The sequence below is a fragment of the Dysidea avara genome, chromosome 12, assembly GCF_963678975.1.
Source record: "Dysidea avara chromosome 12, odDysAvar1.4, whole genome shotgun sequence".
NCBI lineage: Eukaryota > Metazoa > Porifera > Demospongiae > Dictyoceratida > Dysideidae > Dysidea > Dysidea avara.
In genome coordinates this window covers 11,214,763-11,241,401 of record NC_089283.1, presented here as the reverse complement: position 1 = coordinate 11,241,401, position 26,639 = coordinate 11,214,763, and the positions used below count along the sequence as shown (strand labels likewise).

Here is a 26,639-nt window from a genome sequence, read left to right as displayed (position 1 = left end):
AGGTCCCAAGCATGCTAGCTTCAAATCCCTTAGTCCCGAAGTCCCAAGGCTCAACTGAATGGTTGTGGGATTATCCCAAAGTTATCCCAAGGTCCCACACTTGCTAGCTTCAAATCCCTTAGTCCCAAAGTCCCAAGGTTCAACTGAATGAGTGTGGGATTATCCCAAAGTTATCCCAAGGTCCCATACTTGCTAGCTTCAAATCCCTTAGTCCCAAAGTCCCAAGGTTCAACTGGATGAGTGTGGGATTATCCCAAAGTTATCCCAAGGTCCCAAGCTTGCTAGCTTCTAATCCCTTAGTCCCGAAGTCCCAAGGTTCAACTGAATGAGTGTGGGATTATCCCAAAGTTATCCCAAGGTCCCAAGCTTGCTAGCTTCAAATCCCTTAGTCCTGAAGTCCCAAGGTTCAACTGAATGAGTGTGGGATCATCCCAAAGTTATCCCAAGGTCCCACACTTGCTAGCTTCAAATCCCTTAGTCCCAAAGTCCCAAGGTTCATCTGAATGAGTGTGGGATTATCCCAAAGTTATCCCAAGGTCCCATACTTGCTAGCTTTTAATCCCTTAATCCCAAAGTACCAAGGTTCAACTGAAGGAGTGTGGGATTATCCGAAAGTTATCCCAAAGTCCCACACTTGTTAGCTTCAAATCCCTTAGTCCTGAAGTCCCAAGGTTCAACTGAATGAGTGCGGCAAAGTTATTCCAAGGTTTCAAGCTTGCTAGCTTCAAATCCATTAGTCCCGAAGTCCCAAGGTTCATCTGAATGAGTGTGGGATTATCCCAAAGTTATCCCAAGGTCCCAAGCTTGCTAGCTTCAAATCCCTTAGTCCCGAAGTCCCAAGGTTCAATTGAAAGAGTATGGGATTATCCCAAAGTTATCCCAAAGTCCCAAGCTTGCTAGCTTCAGATTTCTTAGTTCCAAAGTCCCAAGGTTCAACTGAAGGAGTGTGGGATTAACCCAAAGTTATCCCACGGTCCCGAGCTTGCCAATTTCAAATCCCTTAGTCCCAAAGTCCCAAGGTTAACTGAAAGAGTGTGGGATTATCCCCAAGGTCCAAAGCTTGTTAGCTTCAAATTTATTTCAACTAAAGAAGTGTAGGATTATCCCAAAGTAATACTGAGGTCCCAAGCTTGGTGGCTTTAATTCCCTAAGTACAGGGAAATCTAAGGGAATCAGGCTATCCCTATCCCTTTCGCTTAAAAAGTAACTGTTGACAAATCTTAAGGAAGTTGCAACTGATTTCCCAACAAGAAAAGCAGTTCCAGGGATTTAAGGTTAACTCAGCATGGCTTCCCTGGTAGAGTGAAAAGTTATACAGAAGGAGGAAGAATGCCCTCTTATGGCAAGGTTTACACCGTGTCGTTATATGAGACCTGACAAGATTTGTTGGCTAGCTCATCTGCCAGGCATAGTGAGGGCTACATATACATACATATCAGGCAAGCTCTAGCTGTACTGCACAGCCCTACAGAAATTGATGAAAATTTTAGTATTTGGGAGAGCATAAAGGATTTATGTATCCTAATAGGTTTCCCTAGGCGAGAAGTCCATAAGTTCATTGTAGCCTGAAATTTGTGATACCTTAATCTATCAGTAGGATATGCAATGAAAACATCAACATATTCATCAAATAAACAGTGTGCCACTGCAAGATGTTTAGCTTGCTGTTCTGATATTTGATTCACCATAAAACGTTATAGGCGTAATTGTTCCAGTTTTTAAAACTGAGCCATAATATATTTGCACTACAGTAAAAATGTGGTTTATAATTGTGTTATGTAGGTGTAGCCTGAAGCTTCTATATAGCATTGTTGTACTCAACAAGTAGTAATGGGTACTGTCAAAGAATTATTTTACTTAATAGATGGTATCTAGAGTCACAATATTCTGCAAATGTGCATGATTATGGGCAAATGTCTGGCCAAGTATTGTTCACTTGGGTCCTCTTTCTTCCAAGCAGTGTCGAATTTTGACCTTTGATCTACCACAAGATCTTCAATAAGAAAATTACTGGTGACATGGTTGGATGCAACCCCAGTTGTCCTGCAAATATAAACATAATCTAAGGCTGTACTATGCTATCTTTCTGGTGAAATTATTACCATTTTGGGATGTTGGTGAACACTGCTACCAAAGGAGTTACAGTCACTGTTTCAATTATCCCATAATTTTTAGCAAAGTAGCTTCAAATGCTCAAGCAGTAGGCTGCACTGTTTTGAATAACGTAATGTTTCATTGCCACCGTGCACTCCTTGTGAAGTAGATCTTGCTTTTCTCATGGTGAGTATAACTCCACTTGTTTTTTTTATGGCTCTGTGTCAACAAAATCCCTTACCCAGTGAGACGTTTACCCATTACTATACATGTTTTGCAGAGTGCAACAACTTCAGATAATATCTACCTAATAAGAATAAGAAAGTTAAACTTAGTCCTTTGCAAGAACTTGCACTTACAACATTAACAGTTTTCCTGTTTACTGCAAATATGGAATGCAATATATGTACGTACACCCCTGTAGCTATATATACATGAAAATACCAAGCACTATTTTCCTAATCTACTAAACACACATGACACCTGTTTTTCAGTGACAGTACTACAAGTTGAGCATACGTATGTAGTACAAAAAAATGTGTATTTTGTGCACTTTGTGATACAAATATAAAACTTTCCACATAAATTGCACTCCTGATGATTGACAATTTATTTTTGTTTGATATAGTGCCACAACAGATTAGCACTTTTACAACCATTTTTGCACTAAAACTTCACTATTTTGTCTTTATCTCACATTGTTTTACACATAGTTTCAAATTTTACGCTGGGATAGGTACATGACAGTGTGTTTGACCTCAAATATATATGTGCCACTCAATATTTAAAGCCTCTCTGCTATCATAGTCAGGCTCACGTGATAATAGTCAACCTCTTTATTTGCTTAGTGGAGGTGGTTGTATATTTTGGTGCCTTTGTTTTGAATATCAGTTTCCAGCTAGAATATTATTCCTACGGTATTATTACTAGTATTATCAAGAGTAAATTCTTTCATTGACCATTTTCAATAATTGAGAGAGCTTCAGCATCAAACGACTCAGTTTTTTGTCGATTGTCTCAAACTCTTGCCTTCTATTGGGAAAGCTGAAAGCTCTAATTGTGTTATTACAGTCCATTAATGATACCCTGGAGTTCAGTTGATAGCCTGGAGTTCAGTTGATAGCCTGGAGTTGTCTGGATAGCTGGAGTCCCCTAAAGTTTAAGGAAACCAGTTCTCTGCTGGGAGGAAGCAGTTGTTTAATTACACAAGTGAGGTAAGAGTAGGGCTCACCGTCTACCCATAACTTTGTCAGATTTCCTAGGCCCTAAGTCCTCCACTTGACAATTGATTCAGGACATCATTGATTAGAACAGTCTTCACAGTAGATATCTACGTATGCTGTCACCAAGAGTTCATAGTATTTGTATGGGTATTTGCCTCCCTATACAAATAATAGTTGTAATACACCCATGAGGTTTGTATCTGATTTGTAAACATGATCCCCAAGGGCTACAGGCCTGAGGGTGGAGTGTTTACAAATCAGATACAAACTGAATGGGTGTGTTCTAATTGATTTGTGGTATGGGGCGCGCGTACATCAAAGGTGCCCATTTTTAACATGGAAGGAACAAGAATGCAAGGCTAATATTGGCTACCACTGAACGCTGTGTACAAGGAACAATTTTACTCATTAATTACTGTCTTGATGGTTAGTTAATTCATTGTTAACTAGTTTATTCATTGGTAGCACATTTCGGTTATGTACAAGTGCGAGGTGCCATCATCAATGCCAATTTAATACTCCAGCCTGATTGTACTGCTTCTGCATCATTTAGACAGTATTACTGAAGTGTCTGATATTCATTGTTGAGTGGTGCAGTGTCATAATAGTCTTTGTTAGCTTACTTTATTGGCGAATGAGCATGTGGTATACAGATACCAGCTCAGCCGAGCAGTTGTACTGCTTCCCATTCATTCAGACGGGTGTAGTGTTGTGTGTTCATTCGTTCCAGACCGATTTACTTCCTTGATGTACTAGTGACTTCCTGTGTAGGTCTGGTGTTTGGTTTCGTTTGAAGTCTTCGAACTAATTAGTGACCAAACTGTGTGGCCAAAAGGAGGTACTTAGCCATGCTACAATTATTTATAAACCAGTTTACATCTGATTTATAACACTGGCGGCAGCCTTTCATCTTCCCACGCACCATACTACAAATAATACTACAAACTCTTGCTATTACTTAGTTGGCTTAATAATTGATTCAGTCTATATACCCTGACATTTGGTTTAGTCTACCACTCAGTTGGTAAGGCAATTAATGTAGTGCCACTCCTTGTCAGCAATTCAGTCCGGCTTGACAATTCAGTTAGTATGGCAATTATAGTGCAGTCTGCCACTCATGCAGTTGTGATTCAGTCCACCACTCAGCTAGCCTGATAACTGAATCAGCCAACCATAGAGTTGGCATAGTTGATAATTGTTCCAGTCCATCACTAAGAGGGCTAGGCAATTAGTCCAGTCTGTTGTACTGTAATAGAGTCCAGTCCTGAATTTGACTGGTCACAGGACATAACAATATGCAGTTCAGATCAAACTGATGGACAATAGCTCGCCAGTCATAAACCAAATACTGGCCCTGCATATTACATAGGCAAGGTCAAGCTGTCACCAGATCAAGCTTGACCTGGCAAGGTCAAGCTGTCACCAGATCAAGCTGTCACCAGACACGTAAGACTAATTGAGCTTTATGGCAGTCCATTAATACAATTGCCCTTGAACTCACATAGCTTGTGTAGCTGCGTAGAATTTAGCATAATTATGCACTACATAGTGTATTCACCTATTATTGATCATATACAGTATACATTGCATATTTTTTTGCTTAATTACGAACAAAATACTCACTGCAATTATTATTAATAGTATGCCTAAAATTCAATCTTCAAGCAAATTTCCCAGGGGTAGGGGGATGCCCACAGACCCCCTATGTTTTGCATGCATATACACCTTCCTTCACATGTCTGAGCATTGTGATAATATGTCAGGCCAACTTTTACTATGGCCTACATAATGTCAGAACATTTCAAAATAATGATTGTCTCTGACAGCTCACCATCCAAGCTGGGCCTACATTGTCAGAATAAGCTTGCACAGTATGTGGTTGTACAACAGCTCACCAGTTACAAAGGTTCTGGATCTGTTATAAACACGATCATTAGAGCATGGCTATGCCAAGGAATGTAGACCCATCTACAATGTGTCTTATGCATGCGTGAGCTAAAAAGCCAGGTGATAACTGGACCCAAGCAAAACACACAGTCCAAAAAGAAAGCATTTAGCAAGTCACCAAGTCATCAGCATGCAAGATAGTACAAAGAGTACAGCTTCATGCACATCTATGTATGTTTTTACAAAAAGCAAATAGCTAACAGATATAGTTGATTAGTAGCTCTGAAACTGGCTATCAATAAGTGAGGCACTGTGCATTGAAAAGAATAATGAGGAGAAGGTTGTGGTTCTGGAGATTACATTACGGTACATTCATGACAAATAGCCACTAGTTCATGTAGTCAGAAAAAGCTTACAGACCTTACACATCAAAGCACATGTTATTGGCAGTAATGTACCCGCAGGACTACTTTTATATTCTGAACCATACTGGTATACACCAAAAGTATCAGGGTATATTATTTCCTAGAGTTGGATCACTTCTCATCAATGATTGGTTGGTATCCCCACCATGAAACAATACCTACATGGTACTTAACTGGACCTTTTCACAGCAGTGTGTATTTATGTTATACCAATTTGGAGACCCACTGATGTTGTCCATTATGTACACATTATCTGGCAATATTTCAACAATGAGCACACTGAGTGAGTCCACATAATAAAATTGATTCTTCTCGCTGAAATATTATAGCAAGTTCCGTCAAGAGATAAGATCCTGGAAATATTCTTTTTAATAGCAGCAGTGTGAGTATCAATGTACCATGCGAGGTGTCAACATTTCACCAAGTCCATTCAATATCCGCAAGGTTCATAGCCCCACAAGAGTTCATTAATGAAAAACTAAACATAGTTCTCAGCATCACAAGAACTAGCAAACAAACTTACTGTATACTTGCATGTGGTATACTTTCAATTGTATGTTTGATCATGGATGATGAAAAGAAGTTAAGTCCCATTTGCCAAAGTTGTTTTGCCAATTTTTTTAATAGTAAGTTTCACCAAACTATTTTATCCTTAAAAGTATTTTTCTAGATGAATAAAAAATTGTAAATTTTAAAATAGGAATAGGGATCGCTGAAAAAAGCCACAAAACAAGAAGGGATCGCTGGGGTGGTAATGTAACCACAAATCCCTATTTTGACTCATTTCAAAATGACAGAGCATGTAAGTAAAGATTTATGACAGAGAGTCAAAATAGGGATTTGTGGTTTACGTTACCACCCCAGCAATCCCTTCTTGTTTTGTGGATTTTTTCAGCGATCCCTATTCCTATTTTAAAATTTCCAATTTTTTATTCATCTAGTTTGTGTACTTTTTATTAATTCAGTAATGGATTATGAAGAAGACTGTTGTGAATTGTGTAGTTTTGCATTCTGCATAGTAACACCGTCAACATTTCAGTACACACATGAAACTGATCAAATTGCAATGTGCATACAGACTGAGAGTCTCCTAATATGAGCTACAATTTACATTACTGGTGCCTTTAATAGCTGTCAAATTCAGTGCAAGGATTGTTGTTATACACTTGACTACGTTATACATCAGGGTGAACTCCCTTCAGACTGGAATAGGGCATATGTAACACCAGTATACAAGAAAGGCCCGAGTACTAATCCATCGAACTATAGACCTATATCATTGACTAGTGTTTGCTGCAAGTTGTTGGAACACATCTTCTCCTCAGCAATATCTTCTCACTCTATTGACTACAATATCATGTGTACAAATTAACATGGATTTCTTTGAATGATAATGAAGACTGTTGTGAATAGTGTACTTTTGCATTCTGCATAGTAATGCCGTCAATGTTTCAGTACAAACATGAAACTGATCAAATTGCAATGTGCATACAGACTGAGAGTCTCCCAATATGAGCTACAATTTACATTACTGGTGCCTTTAATAGCTGTCAAATTCAGTGCAAGGATTGTTGTTATACACTTGACTGCATTATTAGAGTATTTACATGACTGCTCTATTGTAGTATTAAATCTAGTATAATAATATTGTAGTATTTATATAATATATTATATTATATATTATATATATTTATTATATTATTATTATATACTATTATATAATATGTAATATAATAATATTGTAGTATTTAATGTAGCCCACATACAATAATCACGGAGTGAAAAAAACCACCTTGGAACAAAGTCATCAGCCCAGATTAAGCTTCCTGGCCTATACTGAGTTTAATAAAGACAGATTCTATTAGCCACAAGCAGCGCACATCAAAAAACCTAACTCAAGTGCGATCTTGTATGGATTTTCGAGTGTAATGGTGTTTGGCAAGAAGAAACGACCTGGTTTGGCCTGTTTCCATCCGAAAAAAAACGAAATCAAAAATAGGTCATGGACACGCACAATGATCCATTCAGCAAGCCTTGTTACTTTTTATCCCAGGATTCTCCTTGTAAACTTCGCTATGCCTGTGAAAGAATAATAATAATATTATGAATAATAATAATAATAATAATATGAACAAACAGACATATTTCAGTTATGTCTGAAATACACATACTGTTTCCTTTTCACTTGATACTTACTAGTGGACCTATACTCATTGCAAAGAACCACCAGAGGGTTGTTTTGAGTTGAGGATGCTTTTCAAGGTGGTTTTTAGGTGTGCATTCTATTAGGATTTTTGCAAAAAACATGGGCGATCCCTATTATGAACCCACTATCGTGGTTCATGATAGGACATGCAGCTACTATATAGGCTTAGACTCTATTTAGGCTGTTTTGAGTGGGAAATAAGTCTCATATACTCCACCTTTTTTCTAATATACTCCATGCCTTCACACAATATAACACATGCTCAAAATCTAGGTTTATCCAATTGCTTTGCATTGTTCACATGAAGTGATTTAACAAGCGCTATTAATTTGTCACATGAGGATGCATAGTTTCCATGGCGCTAGTGTTATTGCAAGAAAACCAGCCACTCTTGCTGAGCCTACAGTAGAAAAAGCTGTGGATGAGGTAAGTAATCTGAGTGTAATGTGAAATAGAGTCTAAAGCAGTTATACAGGCACAATCTGGAGTCTATGAAATTTATAAACCCTTAGGCCCTTAGTATCACCATTGCTTCGCTCGTGCGCTACATCCCAGACCTTCCGGTTTATAAATTTCATATAGTGCCCATATAACTATTATTTATATTATATGGTATGAGGCATTGCACCGAGATGCTAATAAAGCAAAGGGCAAAGTTGAGTGCTTTATTAACATTGAAGCCAAGCACCAAGTGTTTTATTTTTCATATAGCACAAGCAAGGCAATGCTTTAAATGATTTATGGAACTTTCTAGTAGGGCTGAGTGATACTGCCATATTAGTATCATGATCGATACTAAAGCCACTATTCACGATACTTACAAATAAGTCAATCATAGCTGGTGCCACATAATGTATTGCTCAGCATTCCTGCAGGAAGTCCTTATAGGCGATAGCAAACTAGTCACCATCATCCTTGTTTACAGTAACAGTTATTGTGACACATGCTTTGAGGTTGTTATGGTGTTCACACCTCTCTGCAGGGGAAACCAGATGGGTGGACTTTATCATTCTTAGCCAAATACTGCATAACAAATGGATTTTTAAATAATGACAGTAATGTACAGGCATGGTATCACGATAATTAATAACAAAATATTGCGATATCGATACTTTCAAAAACATCGCGATATATCGCTAAAACGGTAGTATCACTCAGCCCTACTTTCTAGTTGAAAGTTTCAGCATACACTATACACTAGTTTCTTTACACTTTCTAGCCTTGTGCAGTGGTAGTACCATAGTCCAACCGAGGTGCGGTTATTGCTAACTAAAACTATGCACTTATAGTTTCACCATGCACTATATATATATATATATATATATATACACCTTACACTTTGAACTTTCTTTAATACACTTTTTCACCATGCACTATACATATATACACCTTACACTTTGAACTTTCTTTAATACACTTTTTCACCATACACTAGGACTCATAATTAACACGTGATTATTAGCAGCCTGAACACACACAGACTAGTTAAACAAAATAACTCATGCATAGTTCACTATAGTTTGGTCACAATCCACAATCATTTCTATTGTGACACATGGTGAAGCATCTCCCCGATATCTCAAGGATTTGTTCGTTTACATGAACAAACATAACACCAATATTACCTTCTCCCACCCATCATCAAAAGCATTTAGGTATGTCTATATAAAAGCAATCCAGTGGTATCACTCGCATTGGCCAGGGTGATTGACCACTCAGATTGGCGAGGGCTATCATCTGGGTGATTAGTCATACTGGTGTGAGCACCACAGGCTATTAGCCTGCACTAGAGCACATAGGAAACTGTGCTTTATTGTTGCTAGCATTATAGCAGTATATACATGTTACTCACTAGATAACCAAAAATGTATTCACAGTTATAGTCCCAGTATTGTGCATGCACAGTACAAAAAGAGCACAAAACACAGAAGGGTTATGTGGTGCTTAGAAGTTCCGTATGGCAGGACGATTTGACAGAAATCATGTTAAATTTGTATGCTGTTGAAAATCACTAATTACTAATCTAACCACACTCACTTTTAGATTAAAAGTTTGACAAATTTACTTGATTTGTCAAATATTTTAAAAAATCTGCCATTAAAAACCCAACCTGTGGCACATCATGTGATATGTATTGCTTTAATACACCTTAATGATAAACGGCTGTAATCCCACAAATGGCTACAAATAGTAATGCACAGTTCCAACAAAAGGGCATGGTTCAGAAAGAACTGGGCTGCTGCATTGTTAGACTATGTGGCTATATACACCCATTGTCAAACTAACAAGTGTAAGGAAAAATCAAGAACAGTATGGGAAGCGCCATTGCAATTTGTCCAGCTAATGTGGAAATTGTGACTAAACATGTGCTTTAGCTACCGCTTACTGAGAAAAATGGCCACTGTGCTTCATTGCTCTACTCATCATTATATAGTGGTACAAGCAAAAGAACAACAAGAGAAGCACCTCTGCCATCAATTTAGTTACTAGGGAAATTATAGACAATTCTTGTGACAGCCAGCTGAACTGAAACCAGCATGCATTCACTATGAATCAATAAAGGAATGGGACACAATTAAAAAGGAGGACAAACATAAACCATGGTGCAAGCACGGTAGTTGCTGCAGATATGTATGTCACTGGCCAAAGCATTGTCAACCAATAAAGATATCAAGGCTGTAGTGAAAAGTTATGCTTAGCTAGAGGAATCAGTTAGTTAATTATCAAGCTACAGTGGAACCTCCCTTATCTGGACCTCTATTATCCAGGCACCTCCATTGTCCAGACAGCCCTAATTGGTCATGTGGCTTGTAGTTTATTGACCATAATGAAGTTTGGTTTAGATGAAAGCACAAGGAGGTTGCTGTTTACCTGTTTGGTGGCTTGTTTATTCTACTAATAATAACTACCAGTTGGTTGCTAGGTGATAATGCATTTTTACAGCCCAGGGGAGTGACCATGAATGCTCTGTAGTGCCTTCCTTCTCTGCCCACTAAACTGCTTAGCACTAACTGATAGCAATAACAACACTACTTGTATTTAAGTTGGTTACTTTAGCATAATAGCATGCAATTCTTAGTTACGGACATTTCTGAGATACAGACAGTAGTATGTAGCAGACGGCCCGGATAAGAGAGGTTCCACTGTAGTTAGTAAGCCAGATAGTAGAAAATTCAGAAAATTTAAAACTAAGATTTAAGTCTGCTCAAAAGGCCTTAATCAATACCGCCAAGTGTTGATAAAGGAAAGGTGAGATTGGTTTTGGAGTTATATTTTGGATATCAGAGACAAAACCTTCATAATCCTTACTATACAGTATGGTAGAATCATAATATGATAAATTAATTATACACGTGATGTAATTACAGCTGGGATACTCTATGAAGCAGGTGGAACCTGGTCTCACATAGCCAGACTGCTTTTTATGTTTTGTGTGAGTGACTAGAAAAAAGTTTTCCCATTACTCACACAAAATAAAAAAGCTGTCTGGCTACATGAGACTAGTCTCAATTCTAGTATTAATTCTAGTATTAATGACACAATCATGGCACGTCTAGAGAAGATAACCAAATCGTATCTCTATACCTCTTGCAGTCCTTTGTATTGAACCTGCTAACAGCATTAGAATGTTTTAATTATGCATTCGAATGCTCTTACAAAAAGAAGACTTCAAATTTTAGTACATTTATTAGTACATTAGTTCAGATGAGCGACCTTATCATGCTAAGTAGCTTGAACTGATTTTTATCCAAATACCAAATTTTTATTATTATTATTTTATGTACTAGGACCAGGTCACAAACAACCAAGTACATACACTAACATTGCAACCTACCCATTGGTAAAGTATGAACAATGAACAGTGCCATAACCAGCACTCAATCAGAGCAGTGTGTGTACCAATGGAAATGATACATATGCATATGGACGCAGGCAAGAGAGTTAAACTGGCATCAGAAAGCCACAATGTTAAAATGCAACTTATGCAAAAACCAAGTTAAGTTAGGTATATTGAAAGTTTGGATTGTATGTGCGGCATGTTTCTGAAGATGAGTCAGCAGTGAAGTGAGGCTATGCACAACAAGTGACGTGGTGAAGGTACAATTGGCAAACGATCCCCATCAAGCCATTATGGCACAATAGACTCTGTTATAGCTAGAAACCACTGATGATGTGCCAATATATCAGTGGTATGGCATTGGCACTAATTTTGTTGGCACAGTAATCACAGTGTAAAACAACATACAGGAGATAGTTACACATTGTTGAATGCGTCTTCTTGTTTATTACACAGACTCACATTAGAGTATAGTCCAGCGCCTAAGCCAAATATTCATTCACTTTTTGATAAAGCACCAATTTTTTTACAGAGTATATGGAGCGTCCACTAAGTGTTTTAAGAAGGGGAGGCACAGAAAAAGTCCTCAGGAACACCCCTTTGTGCACCCTGACAAGAAAACTATTTGTTACTATTAAAAATCAATCATGTTTCTATCAAGTTAACTGCTGGGCCTAGTTTCATAGTAGTACAAAGCATACAGCTGGAACATAATAGCCTATTAGTAATCTATAAAAGAATAAATAGTTTTCTCACCTAGGCAGTAAACAAAATCACTAAAATTTCCATTTGTAGGGATTGTGTTAAAGTTTTGGACCTTCAATGCTGATGATTGTGTAGTACTATGTACAAGGATCATCCTAATGTGTATTGTTTCTTTATTGAAGGGGTATAACAAAAGTTATTTAATGCTAAAGTTTTAATAGGTCACAGGTGAATATCTCAACAGAAAACCGTGAACTATAGCAGTTCAATTTCTTAGTGCTATGATAATGTTCAAAATAAGCATAAAGGAACTGGGTTCTGATGAAGTGAGATTTTGAGCACTAAGAAATACCTTAATACTCATCCATGTGCTTTTCTTGCTTATGCTATATTACACTGGATTAAAAACGCTGTAACTTGAGAACAAGATGTTGAAACAACTTGCAACTGCCTTCATTAAACTAGAAATTTAATTACCTTTCATATGGTGCCCAGTATAAGGACGAGGGATCTTTTGTTCAAGCTCTGTGCTTGATAATTGAACTGCTGTAGTCCATGGTTTTCTGTTGAGATATCCACCTGTGACCTATTAAAACTTTAGCATTAAATAGCTTTTGTTATACCCTTTCAATAAAGAAATGATACACATCAAGATGATCCTTGTACATAGTACTATACACCAGGGGCGGAGGAAGCAACTTTTTTAGGGGGGGGGGGGGGGGGGGGGTGGGCTTCACAATCAGAGTATAACTATGATGCAATACCAAGGCTTTTATTAAATCTTTATATACAACTGTATGCCAAATTGTTTGGAGGTGGGAAATACTAATTAGTGTGCAAAGCACTCCAGCATGCCAACCTAGGGGGGGTCTGGGGGCATGCTCCCCTAGGAAATTTTAGAAAATTTTTATGCTCTGAGATTGAATCTGGTGGCCTTTCCAAAGAATAATAATAGTTGTAAAACTGTAAAGTTGCAGACTATAAACTTTAATTAAAAAATAGCTACCACTTGAAGTACAAAGCTACAAGACGAGAATCAATATAGCAGTTTAAAATTTTACCAAAGTAGTTCCTTCTAGTGTCATTCTTAGAAACAAAGTCTTTTGCAATATGTTCTATACTTATTTCATCAAGTAAATCCTTGTGAATATTCAACAGTATTAAATGATTTAACCTTTCTTGTGTCATAGTGGATCGTAAATAAGACTTAACTCTTCATAGAGCTGAAAATGTTCTTTCTGCTGTAGCAGATGACACTGGAATGCAGAGGTAGAGTTTCAACGGATTATGCACTTCCTCAAGCATGATCTTTGGAAATTTGCAGGTTTCAAATAATTGACACACGGTGCTAATACTTGTCATTGTTTTAATTCCCATTTTGTGTTCAATATTTCCTGTTTTGAGGACATCAGTTAGCAAAGGCAATTGAACTTTAAGCTTAGGTATATCTAAGGAGTTACTATATAAGCACTCAAAATTGTGGATATAGTGGGTGTTTTACCATTGCATGAATCTATCAATAGTTTTTCCATTTCCTGTACGATCAAAAAAGTTGGTTTAAGATTTCATTTAAGAGTAAATCAAATGCTTCAAAGTATTGCTGCCGAAAGTAATCTTCAGCAGATAATAGTTGTCTTAGATTGCCACTTTCATCATCGTGGCCTCTAATTGCCAAACCCAAGTATTTCAATGAATTCAATACAATGCAAAGCATTTCTCTGTTCTTCTGTTCATTTGCTTTTTGGCTTGATAATTGCACAGCAACTGAAGTTTGTTTAAATGCGTGAAGTTTCATTTGTGACTCCCTATGCATTTGACTTGATTCATGCTCTGTATGCTTTTTTCCAATTATCAAATCCTACCGAGACAAATGCTTCACTGTTTTTCTTGCTAAATGTTACCAATTGCTGCTTAGTAGCGGTATAGCAATAGAAACAGAAAATCTTATTGCGTGTTAAACAATAGTTCAACCATTTGAAGGAAGAAAACCAAGATGGTTGAAAACTACAACAAAGAATTCCTTGCTTTTTCTTAGACAGACTAGAATAATCAAGCTGTGGCTGGTGAGGTTTCTCTTTCTGCACAGCAAACTGCTTCGCAATGATCATCATTTGATTCCTCTGGGCTAGCACAATTGTCATTACCAGTATCCATCAACTCAGTATCACTAAATAATATTAAACAAACAATTTCAAACCTTTCTGCCCTAATTTCTGTTTGATGATCATCAGTTTCAGTAAGCACTGCAGGTAGTGTTTGGTCTGTGGTGTCCAGTTCTCTACTGCCTGTTGCTATGGTTGTTTCGACACCACCTTGACAAGATTGACTGTTTCCCACTCTAGGCCTTTTTGGTAGAAAGGCATTTGCTTTTTAGCTGCCATTCAATTCCTGTACAGTCGACACGTGCAACATGTGGTACGCATCACGTTTTACTATTGATTGTGGGTTCCAGTTAATTAAGATGAATAGTGTCTGAACCACTCGTGAAGTCCAGAGTGAGACTGCCCAGTATATTGCTGGTAAGCGTCTGTGTAGCTAAAGATTCGAGTCTAGCCTTAATGTTAATATCAGATAGGGCAGCTAGATGTGCTAATATAGGTGTACTGTTCCAAGTACTGTCAATGCAGCTAGGGAAATTTTAAGGGGGCTAAGCCCCTCCATATACAACTTCACAGGACCCCCCCCCCCCTTCTCCACCGCCCCTGCTATACACGATTGTCAGCATTGAAGGTCCAAACCTTTAACACAATCACTGCAAATGGAAATTTTAGTGATTTTGTTTACTGCCTAGGTGAGAAAACTATTTGTTTTTTTTTATAGATTACTAATAGGCTATTATGTTCCAGCTGTATGCTTTGTACTACTATGATACTAGGCCCAGCAGTTAACTTGATAGAAACATGATTGATTTTTAATAGTGAACAAATATTTTTCTTGTCAGGGTGCAAAAAGGGGTGTTCTTGAGGACTTTTTCTGTGCCTTCCCTTCTTAAAACACTTGGTGGACACTCCATATACTCTGTAAAAAAATTGGTGCTTTATCAAAAAGTGAACGATTATGTCAATTTTAAGGGCTTATGTAATGCACTAGTAATGGTTAAAGGGGCAATGCATCTTGAATTGTTTGTATGTGAAGCCGTTCAAGTTTATGATGTAACCATAAACAATTATTAGTGTCATTGTTTTGGATCACCTGTGTCATTAAAGTGGTAGTCTTTATATTATCTATCCTTTTATGATGATTGTAAGCCAAGTGAGGTAGCTTGGAATGTCCCCCCCCCCCCCCAACCCGGGTTGTCTAATATTGTAACAAAGCTGATACATGATAGAATAAAATCTGGATAGTTTATAAGATTGCTCTCCTATCTGCTGACACACATGTGATTATATTGTACACAAAATAATCACATGTTTCTGCAATCTTGAATGGCTTTGCAACAAAACAGATTTGTGACCCATTGCCCCTTTAAGTCAGGTGGAAAATATTTGAAGCTAGCAAGCCAGGTGGAAAATAGTTGCAGATAGCAAGCCAGGTGAAGGATGAAGATGTTCAATACAAGTATTACATTGAAACATATTCATTACCTTGTTGTTCACAAGTACATCAGCTGGTTGTTCATGAGCGTATCAGCTGGTCAGTATCCCAGCTGATAGGAAGCTTGCTTGGGACCTTGGGATAACTTTAGAATTGATAAGGACCTTGAGATAACTTTGGGAATAATCTCACACTCCTTCAGTTGAACCTTGGGACTTCAGGACTAAGGGATTTGAAGCTAACAAGCTTGGGACCTTGGGATGACTTTGGAATAATCCCACACTCATTCAGTTGAACCTTGGAACTTTGGGACTAAGGGATTTGAGGCTAACAAGCTTGGGACCTTGGGATAACTTTGGGATAATCCCACACTCATTCAGTTGAACCTTGGGACTTCAGGACTAAGGGATTTGAAACTAACAAGCTTGGGACCTTGGGATAACTTTGGGATAATCACTCAGTTGAACATTGGTACTTCGGTACTAAGAACAACTTCAAGAAACTAAGAGTGTTCCCACAGTTGTATAGTTGGACCTTGGGACCTAAGGACAACTAAAAGAATTGTCCCACAGTCATATAGTTGGACCTTCAGACCTTGGGATAGCTGTGTATAATCCCACAGTCATGTAGTTTGACCTTGGGACCTTAGGATAACTTCAAGTAACTAAAGTACTTTTGTTGGCAAATCTGGACATGTATGCAGGCAGGGACATGTATGCAGGTCATCTGAAGGCATCAGTCAGTCAGTCACTCAGTCACTCAGTCACTAGAAAATTCCGTTAAATAATTTAATTCCGTAGCAACTTGTTGAAAGCATTTCAGGTCAATCTGAAGGCTTGTTTGGACTTAGTTTTGCCTAATCAATACTACCACATCGTCTTCAGGGAAAATTGAAGCTGGTTTTTGAGTGATGTTATTTTGTGGTCCATGCCTACTCTTTTGTGGTCCCTACTATACAGTACTATCATATGATGTATGCACACCTTTTTGTTTTCATATAGGCCACCACAACCAGAGTTTCTAAGAAGCCGATATGTGTACATTGCTCTATCTATTGTTAGCTTTACCATTAGTGATTTGTTCTATATTGCTGCTATAATAAATTATGCTTTACAATGTCAACTAATTACTTTCTTGGTAAATGTCACTGTTGCGAGAATACGTAATAACTGTTTAAAAGTTGATCGTGTTATCAAGGTATGAACAGGGCTGTCTACACACGTGATATTGTATATATTTTACAGGAAATCAAAGTCACACAAGACTTTTTGAAAGTATTAAATGGACAAGTGGCATCACAAATGTCACTCCTGTTGTATGTACTAATTCAGACTAGCATTTTTTGTAAGTTAGATCACTGTAAAGTAAAACAAGTATGCATACACTGTACCATCATAGTCTGGGAAAATTAAGTGTTTTAGTACTGTATGCAGCAGAATTCACATACAGTATAAGTATGTTGTTAAATATTGGATGCAGAGGTCTGGGGCACAGCTCACACACTGAAGAAGTATTGCAAATGCAATGGTGGGTAAATAAAGAAACATGACAGCATGATTTCAATCAAACTGTATGTGTAAAAGTATTGGTCAAGCGATCATAGTAGCACAAGAGTTACAGTATGTTGATATAATTGTGGACAACACATGACAATTGTAAATGACGGAACTTTGGCATGACTAAAAAGAAAATTCGCAAAACTTTATTTTCCGATTGTCATTGTAATATTGGCTGCATGGTAAATATGTCAGACTTTCATCTTCCAACCTGCTTCACATGCTGATTTGCCACACTTAAGTTGTACCAAAGTTTCGTCATTTACAATTAAGATTTCTACATGTACACAAATTTAGTAAGTTAGATGTTAGTACATTACTTCACATTGGAAATTTTGTAAAGTCTTAAGTTGATCTCCACTACATGTACAGTGTACTATACTATAGCTGTCGGCTAGGTTAGCTGACTTGTTCTGGATTCAACATTGCACAAGTTCCACCATGGTCCTGGCTACTTGTTAAAGTTTGCTGCAGTATTATAGTTTATTCATTCTAGCTACTTTGATAAATACGCAACTTTAGGCATTTTGTGGTTTTGGATCTCTATGCATAGTACATTGTGCTGTCCTATTTTTTCTTATACCTATGTAGCTGTAAGAAGCTGGTTGAGTACAGATGGAGATGAATTGCTTGCTGTGATAATAGGATTGCTAAATGTTTTGTCTTGGCTATTCTTAGCTTTGTTTATTGTCACACAAGTACGTTGGTTAACAGAATCTATCTTTCTTGTGTATGTATGTCACCATCCTTAGGCTACAAGATTAACTGTTGCTTGTCATAAGATACGTAATCTTGGTATGGAGTTGCGATCAAGGCCATTTGCATATGCAGAGACTTCTCAGTTGGATCTAGATTCCCTGCTGTTATATACTACCAGCATTGTAGTAGATGTAAGTGATCATGTGTTGAGTGGATTTAGTAAATGTTGTCTGCTTCTATATGATGCTTACAAACAGTACTGTACATTTTGTTATGTTTGTATGTCTATAACCATCTTACTATTTACATATTCAGCTTGAACTGTGAAAACGGCGCTGCCTGAAAAAGTGGCCAGTGTGAAAAATATGTTGCTGTCTGTCTACTTACGTATGTGACTCTACACCCACTTATCAACCCTTACAAAATATTAGACCTCTTATTAGTCCTCCTTAACAGCCTCCTGCCTGTTACTATTCATGTAACTGTCTTATAGATATACTGCTCTGGACCATTCCTGTAGCAGGATACTTAGACAGGTCTGCTACACGTTGACAATCGTAATGTGGCAGTTAGACTGTAATCTATTGATTTACAGGCCTGTCACAATCATGTCCTCTAGTACATCCAGCAAAACAGTTTCTTGCAGGTCTGGTACATGCATGTACTCTATCGCTATGATGACTACTGTTGCCACTGGTTACTGTAATTGTTTAGTTGCTAATAGCCCATTTAGCCATCACAATGCACCATCTTCTTATTATAATAAAGGTTTCATTTTGTATTTATTTATAACCTTACTGTCATGTTTCATTGTGGGATTTGAAATGCAGCAATGTTTATAGGCCTGTACCAGACTTACAGTAAATATCCCAAAATTTCTACGCCTGCCGCAGCACTTAAACATTTCACAGATTCCTGTCTAAAATGTAACATAGACCTGTTGTATTGATTTCAGGGAAGTCACAGGTTTGCTAACATACAAAATCACTAACTGAAAATAATCCACAAAATCTAACATTACTATGAAATTCTTTCACAGGCTTGTAACATTTTTTTTAGAATTTGAGAGTGTTTATAACAGGCTTGTGGCACATTTAGGTGATCTGTACAGGCCTGTAGGCATCTTAGATTAATAGTTTTATGCAGGCATCTAACCATCTCACTGCCTATTGCAGGCAGTTCATAGGCTGTAAAGTAATCTAATCCAAAACAGCCAAGCTGTAAAAAAGAGTGCAGCCCTCAAAAAGGCTATGGTGAAAATAAATGTGAAATCCAAGGTGGCGGCCAAGAAATGGCTGTGATGGTAGGTTAATGGTAAAAATTGTAATAATGACAATTCAGGTGAATTTTGGTGCCACTTGGTCTTGGCACAAAATTCACCTGAATTGTCGTTATTAAAATTTTTACCATTAACCTACCATCACAGCCATTTCTTGGCCGCCACCTTGGATTTCACATCTTTTTTCACCATAGCCTTTTGAGGGCCACACTCTTTTTTACAGCTTGGCTGTTTTGGATTAGATTTCACTTCTTTTGTATTTGTATACCCCAAAGCCGACCTATGGCCGGCTTTGAGGCTTTTTAAACTACAGGGTGAATTGTTTATAGCTGAACTCTCTACAGGGTGATTTGTTTGTAACTGATCTCTATACAGGTTACTTGTTTCTAGCTGATCTCTTCAATTCTCTTCAGGGTGACTGCTCTATTAGGATGACTGCTCTATTAGAGTATCTCGATCTTGCACTTGCTACACCAAGTTAGATTTCATGTTATAACTTCGTGGCTTTAAGTCTGATTCTTCTACACCATTGAAGTGCCTTTCTAAGATGATTACTCCATCTGTACAGCAATTTTCAAAGCATTACCCCAAGCGGTTTTTCTGGTAGGCCTGGCAAGTATTTTTTTTCTTATTAGCTAATCTCGATTGCATAATTGTTACACACTGATGGTTTTTACGTTGTATCTTCCTGGTTTTTAGCTCGATTTCTTTCAAACCACAAAAGGTTTGAGGTTCAATAGTTATACAACTTATTCACTAACTGATTTTCAGCTTCTTCCCATAAGCAGTTTACCCTGTAAGCGTGACAACATATTTGTGTTATTTTTCGAGAGTAATCTCTAATAACTCTTTGCCTGTTTATCATATTCCAGCGAAAGTTGGTACCAAGATGTGCCGGTATACCCCCTTCTTTGTGCCAAATTTTAAGGCGATCGGATATGGCATTCGCGTTTTATAGCAGTTTTTGTAAGTGTGCAAAAAGTGGAAGAAAAATAAGAAGAAAAAGAAACTAAGCCTATTTTTGAAGTCGCATATCTTGGGAACGCTTGAATCGATTTTGCTAAAATTTGGTATGTGGAGTACTGAAGTTGGCGGGCATGTCCACAACAAAAATTGTTTTGTTTCATCAAGGTAGCACAGAGCTACAGAGGTGCGAAAATTGCATTTTCGTTCTTCCTGTCAATATACTGACAGGTGTTGCGCACCGGCTTCTTGGGCCGCACGACACACTACCGTGTGTCTTGATACACAATTATGGTATATACAAGTTAAGCTGGATCCTGAAAAATAGCTAAAAATAAAAAGTGCTCAAGAAAATTTTAGACAACCAGATGATTAGTGGTGACGGCAAATATGTCAACAACAGACACATATGATTTGGCTCCAATACAAGTTCAGGAAAGGGTTGTAATGGGTGCTGTACTTTTATGGCTTCCACATAGGAAATGTATGGTTAAAGTTGATTGGTGTAAATATTGTGTCGGGCATTTGAATGAAATTTTTTTAGCGGATCAACTAGTGCTACAAATGTGCCAAATTTCAAGATCGTGTGAAATGTCATCCATGAGTTATTTGTAATATTTTTGAGGATCCAGCTCAATGCGTACATACTATATGCTGGTAACAATATGCACCTTTTGTAATGGAGTCATTGATAATCTGTGTTTAACGAGTTACTGTTCTCATTTATTATTTCCTCTAGCATACAACCTTACTTATAATCTTGTAGTGTTTGGCGTTTACAACTAAAAAGTTTTGTGATTTAGCAAATCAAAGGAAGTTTGCCAAACTTTGCAATTAACTAGTGTATAATGTTCATTGTTGGTTGTGTGGTAAATTTGCCAACTTTTATCTACCAATTAACCCCTGCTTGGCATGCTGATTCACCAAACTTTAAGTATTGCCAAACTTTCATTGTTTATGGTACGGTAGTCTGCTACTGCATATTATCATACAGTACTGTACTGTATGGTAGGGATCATAAAGGTTGTATTTTCCACAAAAAAATATTAACTGAAAATCAGCCCCACAATGCTGTACCTTCACAGTGCCTTGGCAGTATTGGTAGAGCTGTGCGATAATTCGATTATCGATAATCTTGTATATAATTCGATTACGACAACCAGATTATGCAATATTGCGATAGTGTACGCATGCGTAATAAGTAAACAATGGCTTCCGAGCACGTTGTGGTAAAAGACATAGAAGATTTCGTCGACAGCTCACTCACCGAAGACATCACTGAAGACTTAATTAGTATGGAAAGTGATGATAATGGACTAACTGAAGAAGATGAAGATGATGGAACGACCACAGATGGGGAGTGTGATGGTGGCAGCTCAAGTGCTAGCTCAAGTACTACTATTGGTGTGGAGTTTTTGCCATTGGAAAAGTCAAAGAGCCCTGTTTGGAACCATTTTGAATTTCCTGCTCGATCAAGGAAGTTTATGCAGAAAGGCAAATGCCTTCGAAAGGAAGTGTATTGCAAACTTTGTAAGCAGGCTTTATCATACAAAGGTAACACAACAAATATGATTGTACACCTTCAGAGTCGTCACTCAGCAGTGTATAGTGAGATAGCAGACCAATTAAAGACAACTGGAAAGGCAAAGTCATTGTTCCTTCCAAAAGACCAGCCTTCGATTGTGGATTCTTTCAAAAAGCTAACTCCGTTGCCTCACAGTTCATCAAGGTGGAAGGCTTTAACTAATTCCGTATGTTACTTTTTGGCAAAGTATCTCCATCCAATGTCTACAGTAAATGATCAGGGATTTTTACGCATGCTCAAGGTTTTTGAACCTTGATACATACCTCCACACAGTACAACATTTAGTTTACACTACTTACCTGAATTGTATGAAAAGGGAAAGAAGAAGGTTGCCAGCAGATGAGTGATGGCTTACAGTGGTATGCTGTAACGTCAGATGGGTGGAGCTCTAGAGCTAATCACAGCTACATTAGTGTAACCCTACATTACGTTAATAATGAATGGGAACTAAAATGTTTTCTCCTTGAAACAAGGGAAATGGTTGAACAACACACAGAAATCAATTTGGCTAATTATTTAAAAGAAGTTCTGGTTCACTGGAATCTACCAGCTACACAAATTAGTGCTGCAGTGACAGATAATGCCTCCAATATCACTGCTGCCATAGCCAGATTGGAATGGCAACATCTTGGCTGTTTTAGTCACACTCTTCAACTGAGTGTGTTGAAAGCCTGAATTTTCCAGTGATGTCAAGGGCTATTAGTCGTGGAAAATTTGCTTGTTGGCCACTTTCATTCTTCTGTTATGTCCACCAATGTCCTGCGTCAAAAGCAGAGAGACCTAAAACACTAAGAACACAAATTAATACAGGTGAATACAAATTTTCTTTAAATAATAGTATTATTTATTGATAGTGTCTAATTGTCTTTAGGATGTGAGCACTAGGTGGAATTCCACCTTCTACATGCTTGAGCGGAGTCTTCAGCAACAACAGCCATTGTGGGCTACAATGATAGAAATTCGCCGATCTGACCTCATGCCTACCGACACAGAGATTTCTAACATGGAGGCTTTCGTAGAAGCAATGCGACCGATTGCAGAGATTACTGAAGTAATGGGGAAAAAAGACGAGTTTCATTTTCAGCAGTTTGGTTGTTTTATACAAATTGCTTAGTATACATATAATAGGGAAGCCAAATGATTCGAATGTGATGAAACAAATCAAGCATTTAGTCAGGTCTGACCTGGAAGATCATTACTCAGATCCAGATCTCATGTTGTTACTCAATAAAGCCTGCTTCTTGGATCCACGTTTCAAATCACTGTCGTTTCTATCAGAAGATGAAAGGAAAAGTTGTTCTTCTGTCTGTTGAAGAAGAAGCAGTAGGCATAAAACTGGCTTCTGCTTCCAGTGATGCAGATAATGCTGATACTTCTGCACATGTCTTTGTGACCTCTATTTTTTCCAATGCAATTATGCTGCTAGCACTTTAAGCCAACCACTTTAAATTTATGTACTAGCAGTAGAGGTCACTTGACGTGCTTATGTATGGGTGATCCCAACAATTGCACACCCTTTCTGTCTATGCAGCTGGGATCACTCTGAACTGCACCTGAGAACAGTTCAAAAGCTTTTAAAAATTGGTGAATGCTTAGCTCTATTTGTAACACACTATACAGTGAACAGAAGAAGGTATGTCTTCTAAACATAGAGACCACCATAAACAAACATTTTATCACATAAGCTGATAACATACTTTATGATAACTTTAGTAGTCAGTACACTCCCTCCACACTCCCGCGTTTACAGCACACACAAATAATGTGCACTAATTGACCCTGTAACTTGTGTTGACCAACTAATAAAAGCCACTCAAGGCTTGTCCTCCTTTCATGTCGTATAAGTGCTCCCAGTTAGGCCACACTCCTACCATTGGCCGAGTACCGTTTACATGTGGTATACAAGTGCTCCCAGTTATGCCACATGTTCCACCACTGGCCGTGCACACCTGAGAACAATCCAGTTTTGTGTGGTTACTCCCAGTTAGGCCACACTCCTACAACTGGTGGAGTAGATTGTCACAAAGTTCAGCACTACCAGCTAGACTGCATGTCTCACCACTGGCTGAGTATTGAAATTTTATAGAGACTGATTAGTTGGTCAACAGAAGCTACAATACAGCACTATACATACTGTATCACATACAATAGTTGTAAACCCACACAGAAAACCATGTTACCATGGCAGTCGCCATTTAGAGTGGTTTCTTGTCTCAATAACAATGGACGGAACGGGATTACTTGTCTCAGTAGTTGTTGAGTGACCGGCTTTGCATAGAAATATATTACACATGTGATGAACATCCAACGGATAAGGACACAAATGTGTTTCTAACACCTCACCAAATTGGTTACATGTTCCACTAGGTCACATATGTTGAAAACACATTAATCATCAATGATTAACGACCTAGAAAGGATATATAAACAGATTAAAAGTGAGTAAACTAAAGCATACCATACTTATCTTCTTCGTATAGATGTGACCACATCAAAATGGTTTCCTGTATAATGTGCGTACATAGATTTTACATGTACATCCTCAGGGATGGTTTTATCAATGCTGTTTGAAAAGCAAGCAATCCAATACCCACCAGTTACCCACCAGGTGAATTTCATCTAAAATCTGTACATACTGTCCATCCTTCTTCTGGTGTTCATTTATGATTAGTTCATCACAGACAACTGTCTTCTGCTGCAGATGTTAACAGCGTGCTCGCAAACAAATTTGTTAGCAACAAGAGTATTGGTCAACTTGGAGAATACCGGATTGTCATTCACTGGAGGTAGCTGCAATATATAGCCAACAAACAATATGTTGACTCTACCGAACCATTCTGTTCCACCAAATATTTCTGCAGTCTCAAATGGATATACAGTACAGCTCAAATACAACTTCATGCACGCGTGGAGTAAAAACGTGTGGTACTGAGCACCAAAACGCATGCAGCTTAACATTGCACGCGTGGAGAATAAAATTACACGTTACACGCCATGCGTTAATACGCAGGACACAGACTAGTGCACGCCTGTAGATTTTCCAACGCTCGTGCACCATATACATCACGCGTGCGCGTGTTGGTTGTCAAATTGGCTGTCTGCGTGCACACTACTACAATTCCTTCGTACAGAAAGTAAGGTGGATATACAATTGTAATTACGCCACGAAAGTGCATACACTGTACAGTATATTAATGTACGAATGCTATGCTGGTTTTGCATTATGTTTACTTTGCTATAGAGCAGACGTCACAGGTGCGGCGTTCAACTGAAACGTGTGGCAAAATGTGTTGCATTTGTATCCGATTTGTACAGCCAGGTACTGGGAAAATTGTGTGTTTCATTTTCCTGTTATTGTAGAGTGACTAACAGCCAAACTACGTCGGTGTTGAAAATCGTCTGCTATCAGGTACTAACATACTAGAGTAGTGAGAGCATAGCCGGTCTGCTTTGTGGCTACGTGGCGAAAATAGTGTATATTCGTCCACGCACTTTTGAAACAGATCCACCCGTAAGTTGAAATGGCAAGGCTAAACGGCTTTCTTTCTTCATAATTGTGTCAGAAAAACTCTTTTAACACATTGGTAAACGTGAATAGTCATCTGGCTTTGTGAGTGTGCTAGCAAAAAGTAGAATTTTATCGTAATTCCAGAAACCAGACCCTCGTCCTTCTAATATATTAATACCTTATAATAGGTGAATGTAACACTGTAGTATCTAAGCTATCCGTACTTGCATTGTGGCAGTAGAATTGAATACGCAATTTTCATGCATTGTGGCAATGGATTCTTGCCACACGTTTTTTAAAGTGTGTCTAATGTAATTATTTGTACAACCGCTCTATCGAAGATAGGTACGGCGAAGCCCCCACCCTTTCCCGGCCGGCGAAGTGGAAAAACTCACGTTCTAAACTCACAAATTCAGAGGTATGTTGCTAAACTATTAATGTATATTTCTTTAACATTTCATTTCAGGTGTATATTAACAGAAGTAGCTATAACTACGAAGCCTTTTGAAGCACGTACCGCTAAATTCGAAGATGTTCTAGTGTAAGTGCTGAAGTTACAAAGCAAGCCGTGGACTACTGAGCTGTCGTGTTATAATTATTGGAAACTTTATACACTGTGCATGATGTATTCTTTACCTGTTAAAACTTCAATGAAGTATTCTGCTCACAGCGCCCAGCAATGGTGCTTATCAATAGAAAATGGAAAAAGACGAAATAAAATAGATAAGCCTTAATTCTTTATACAAACTAATAAATATACTACAACTAACCTATCACAGCACAACTTTCTATCCTATATATGACAAACTTACTAGCCATGCGGTACACAAGGAATAATACACTCCATACATAAACGAGTGAATTTATTAGAATCGCTTCAGTTGGAATAATAGGTTAATGAGTTGTATTATATATGACTTGTAGCTGGCTGCTATACTAAATTCTTGGATTCTGTGCCTATTAGAAACTTAATTTTAACAGCTAGATTAATTGTTGTTAGTTTGATCGTTTCTATTTATTGCTCGCTGATAGGTATGTCAGTGCAGGTAAGATCAGTATAACTGCATGGATGGATTACTAAGACAATTATAAATATAGCTATAGTGATATATAGCACTTCGCAGTGTAGGGGATTGC

The 26,639-nt window shown here is 37.9% G+C and overlaps 1 protein-coding gene and 1 long non-coding RNA gene across 4 annotated transcripts in view; one reads left to right on the top strand and one right to left on the bottom strand.

Annotated features, from left to right (window-relative positions):
- LOC136241622 (uncharacterized) overlaps nt 1-26,639 on the top strand; it is a 77,049-nt gene that overhangs the window by 40,053 nt on the left and 10,357 nt on the right. For all 3 annotated transcript variants that reach the window (XM_066032867.1, XM_066032866.1, XM_066032865.1), the window contains 4 exons: nt 16,914-17,109; nt 17,157-17,256; nt 18,060-18,166; nt 18,221-18,358. In XM_066032867.1, coding sequence (XP_065888939.1) covers nt 16,914-17,109; nt 17,157-17,256; nt 18,060-18,166; nt 18,221-18,358 — 541 coding nt within the window. The remainder of the gene's footprint in view (nt 1-16,913; nt 17,110-17,156; nt 17,257-18,059; nt 18,167-18,220; nt 18,359-26,639) is intronic.
- On the bottom strand, nt 1,765-26,344 carry LOC136241624 (uncharacterized). Its single transcript, XR_010694360.1, has 4 exons — nt 26,315-26,344; nt 26,139-26,187; nt 2,103-2,401; nt 1,765-2,043 (listed from the first exon to the last, which is right to left on the bottom strand). It is a non-coding gene; the product is annotated as an uncharacterized lncRNA (long non-coding RNA).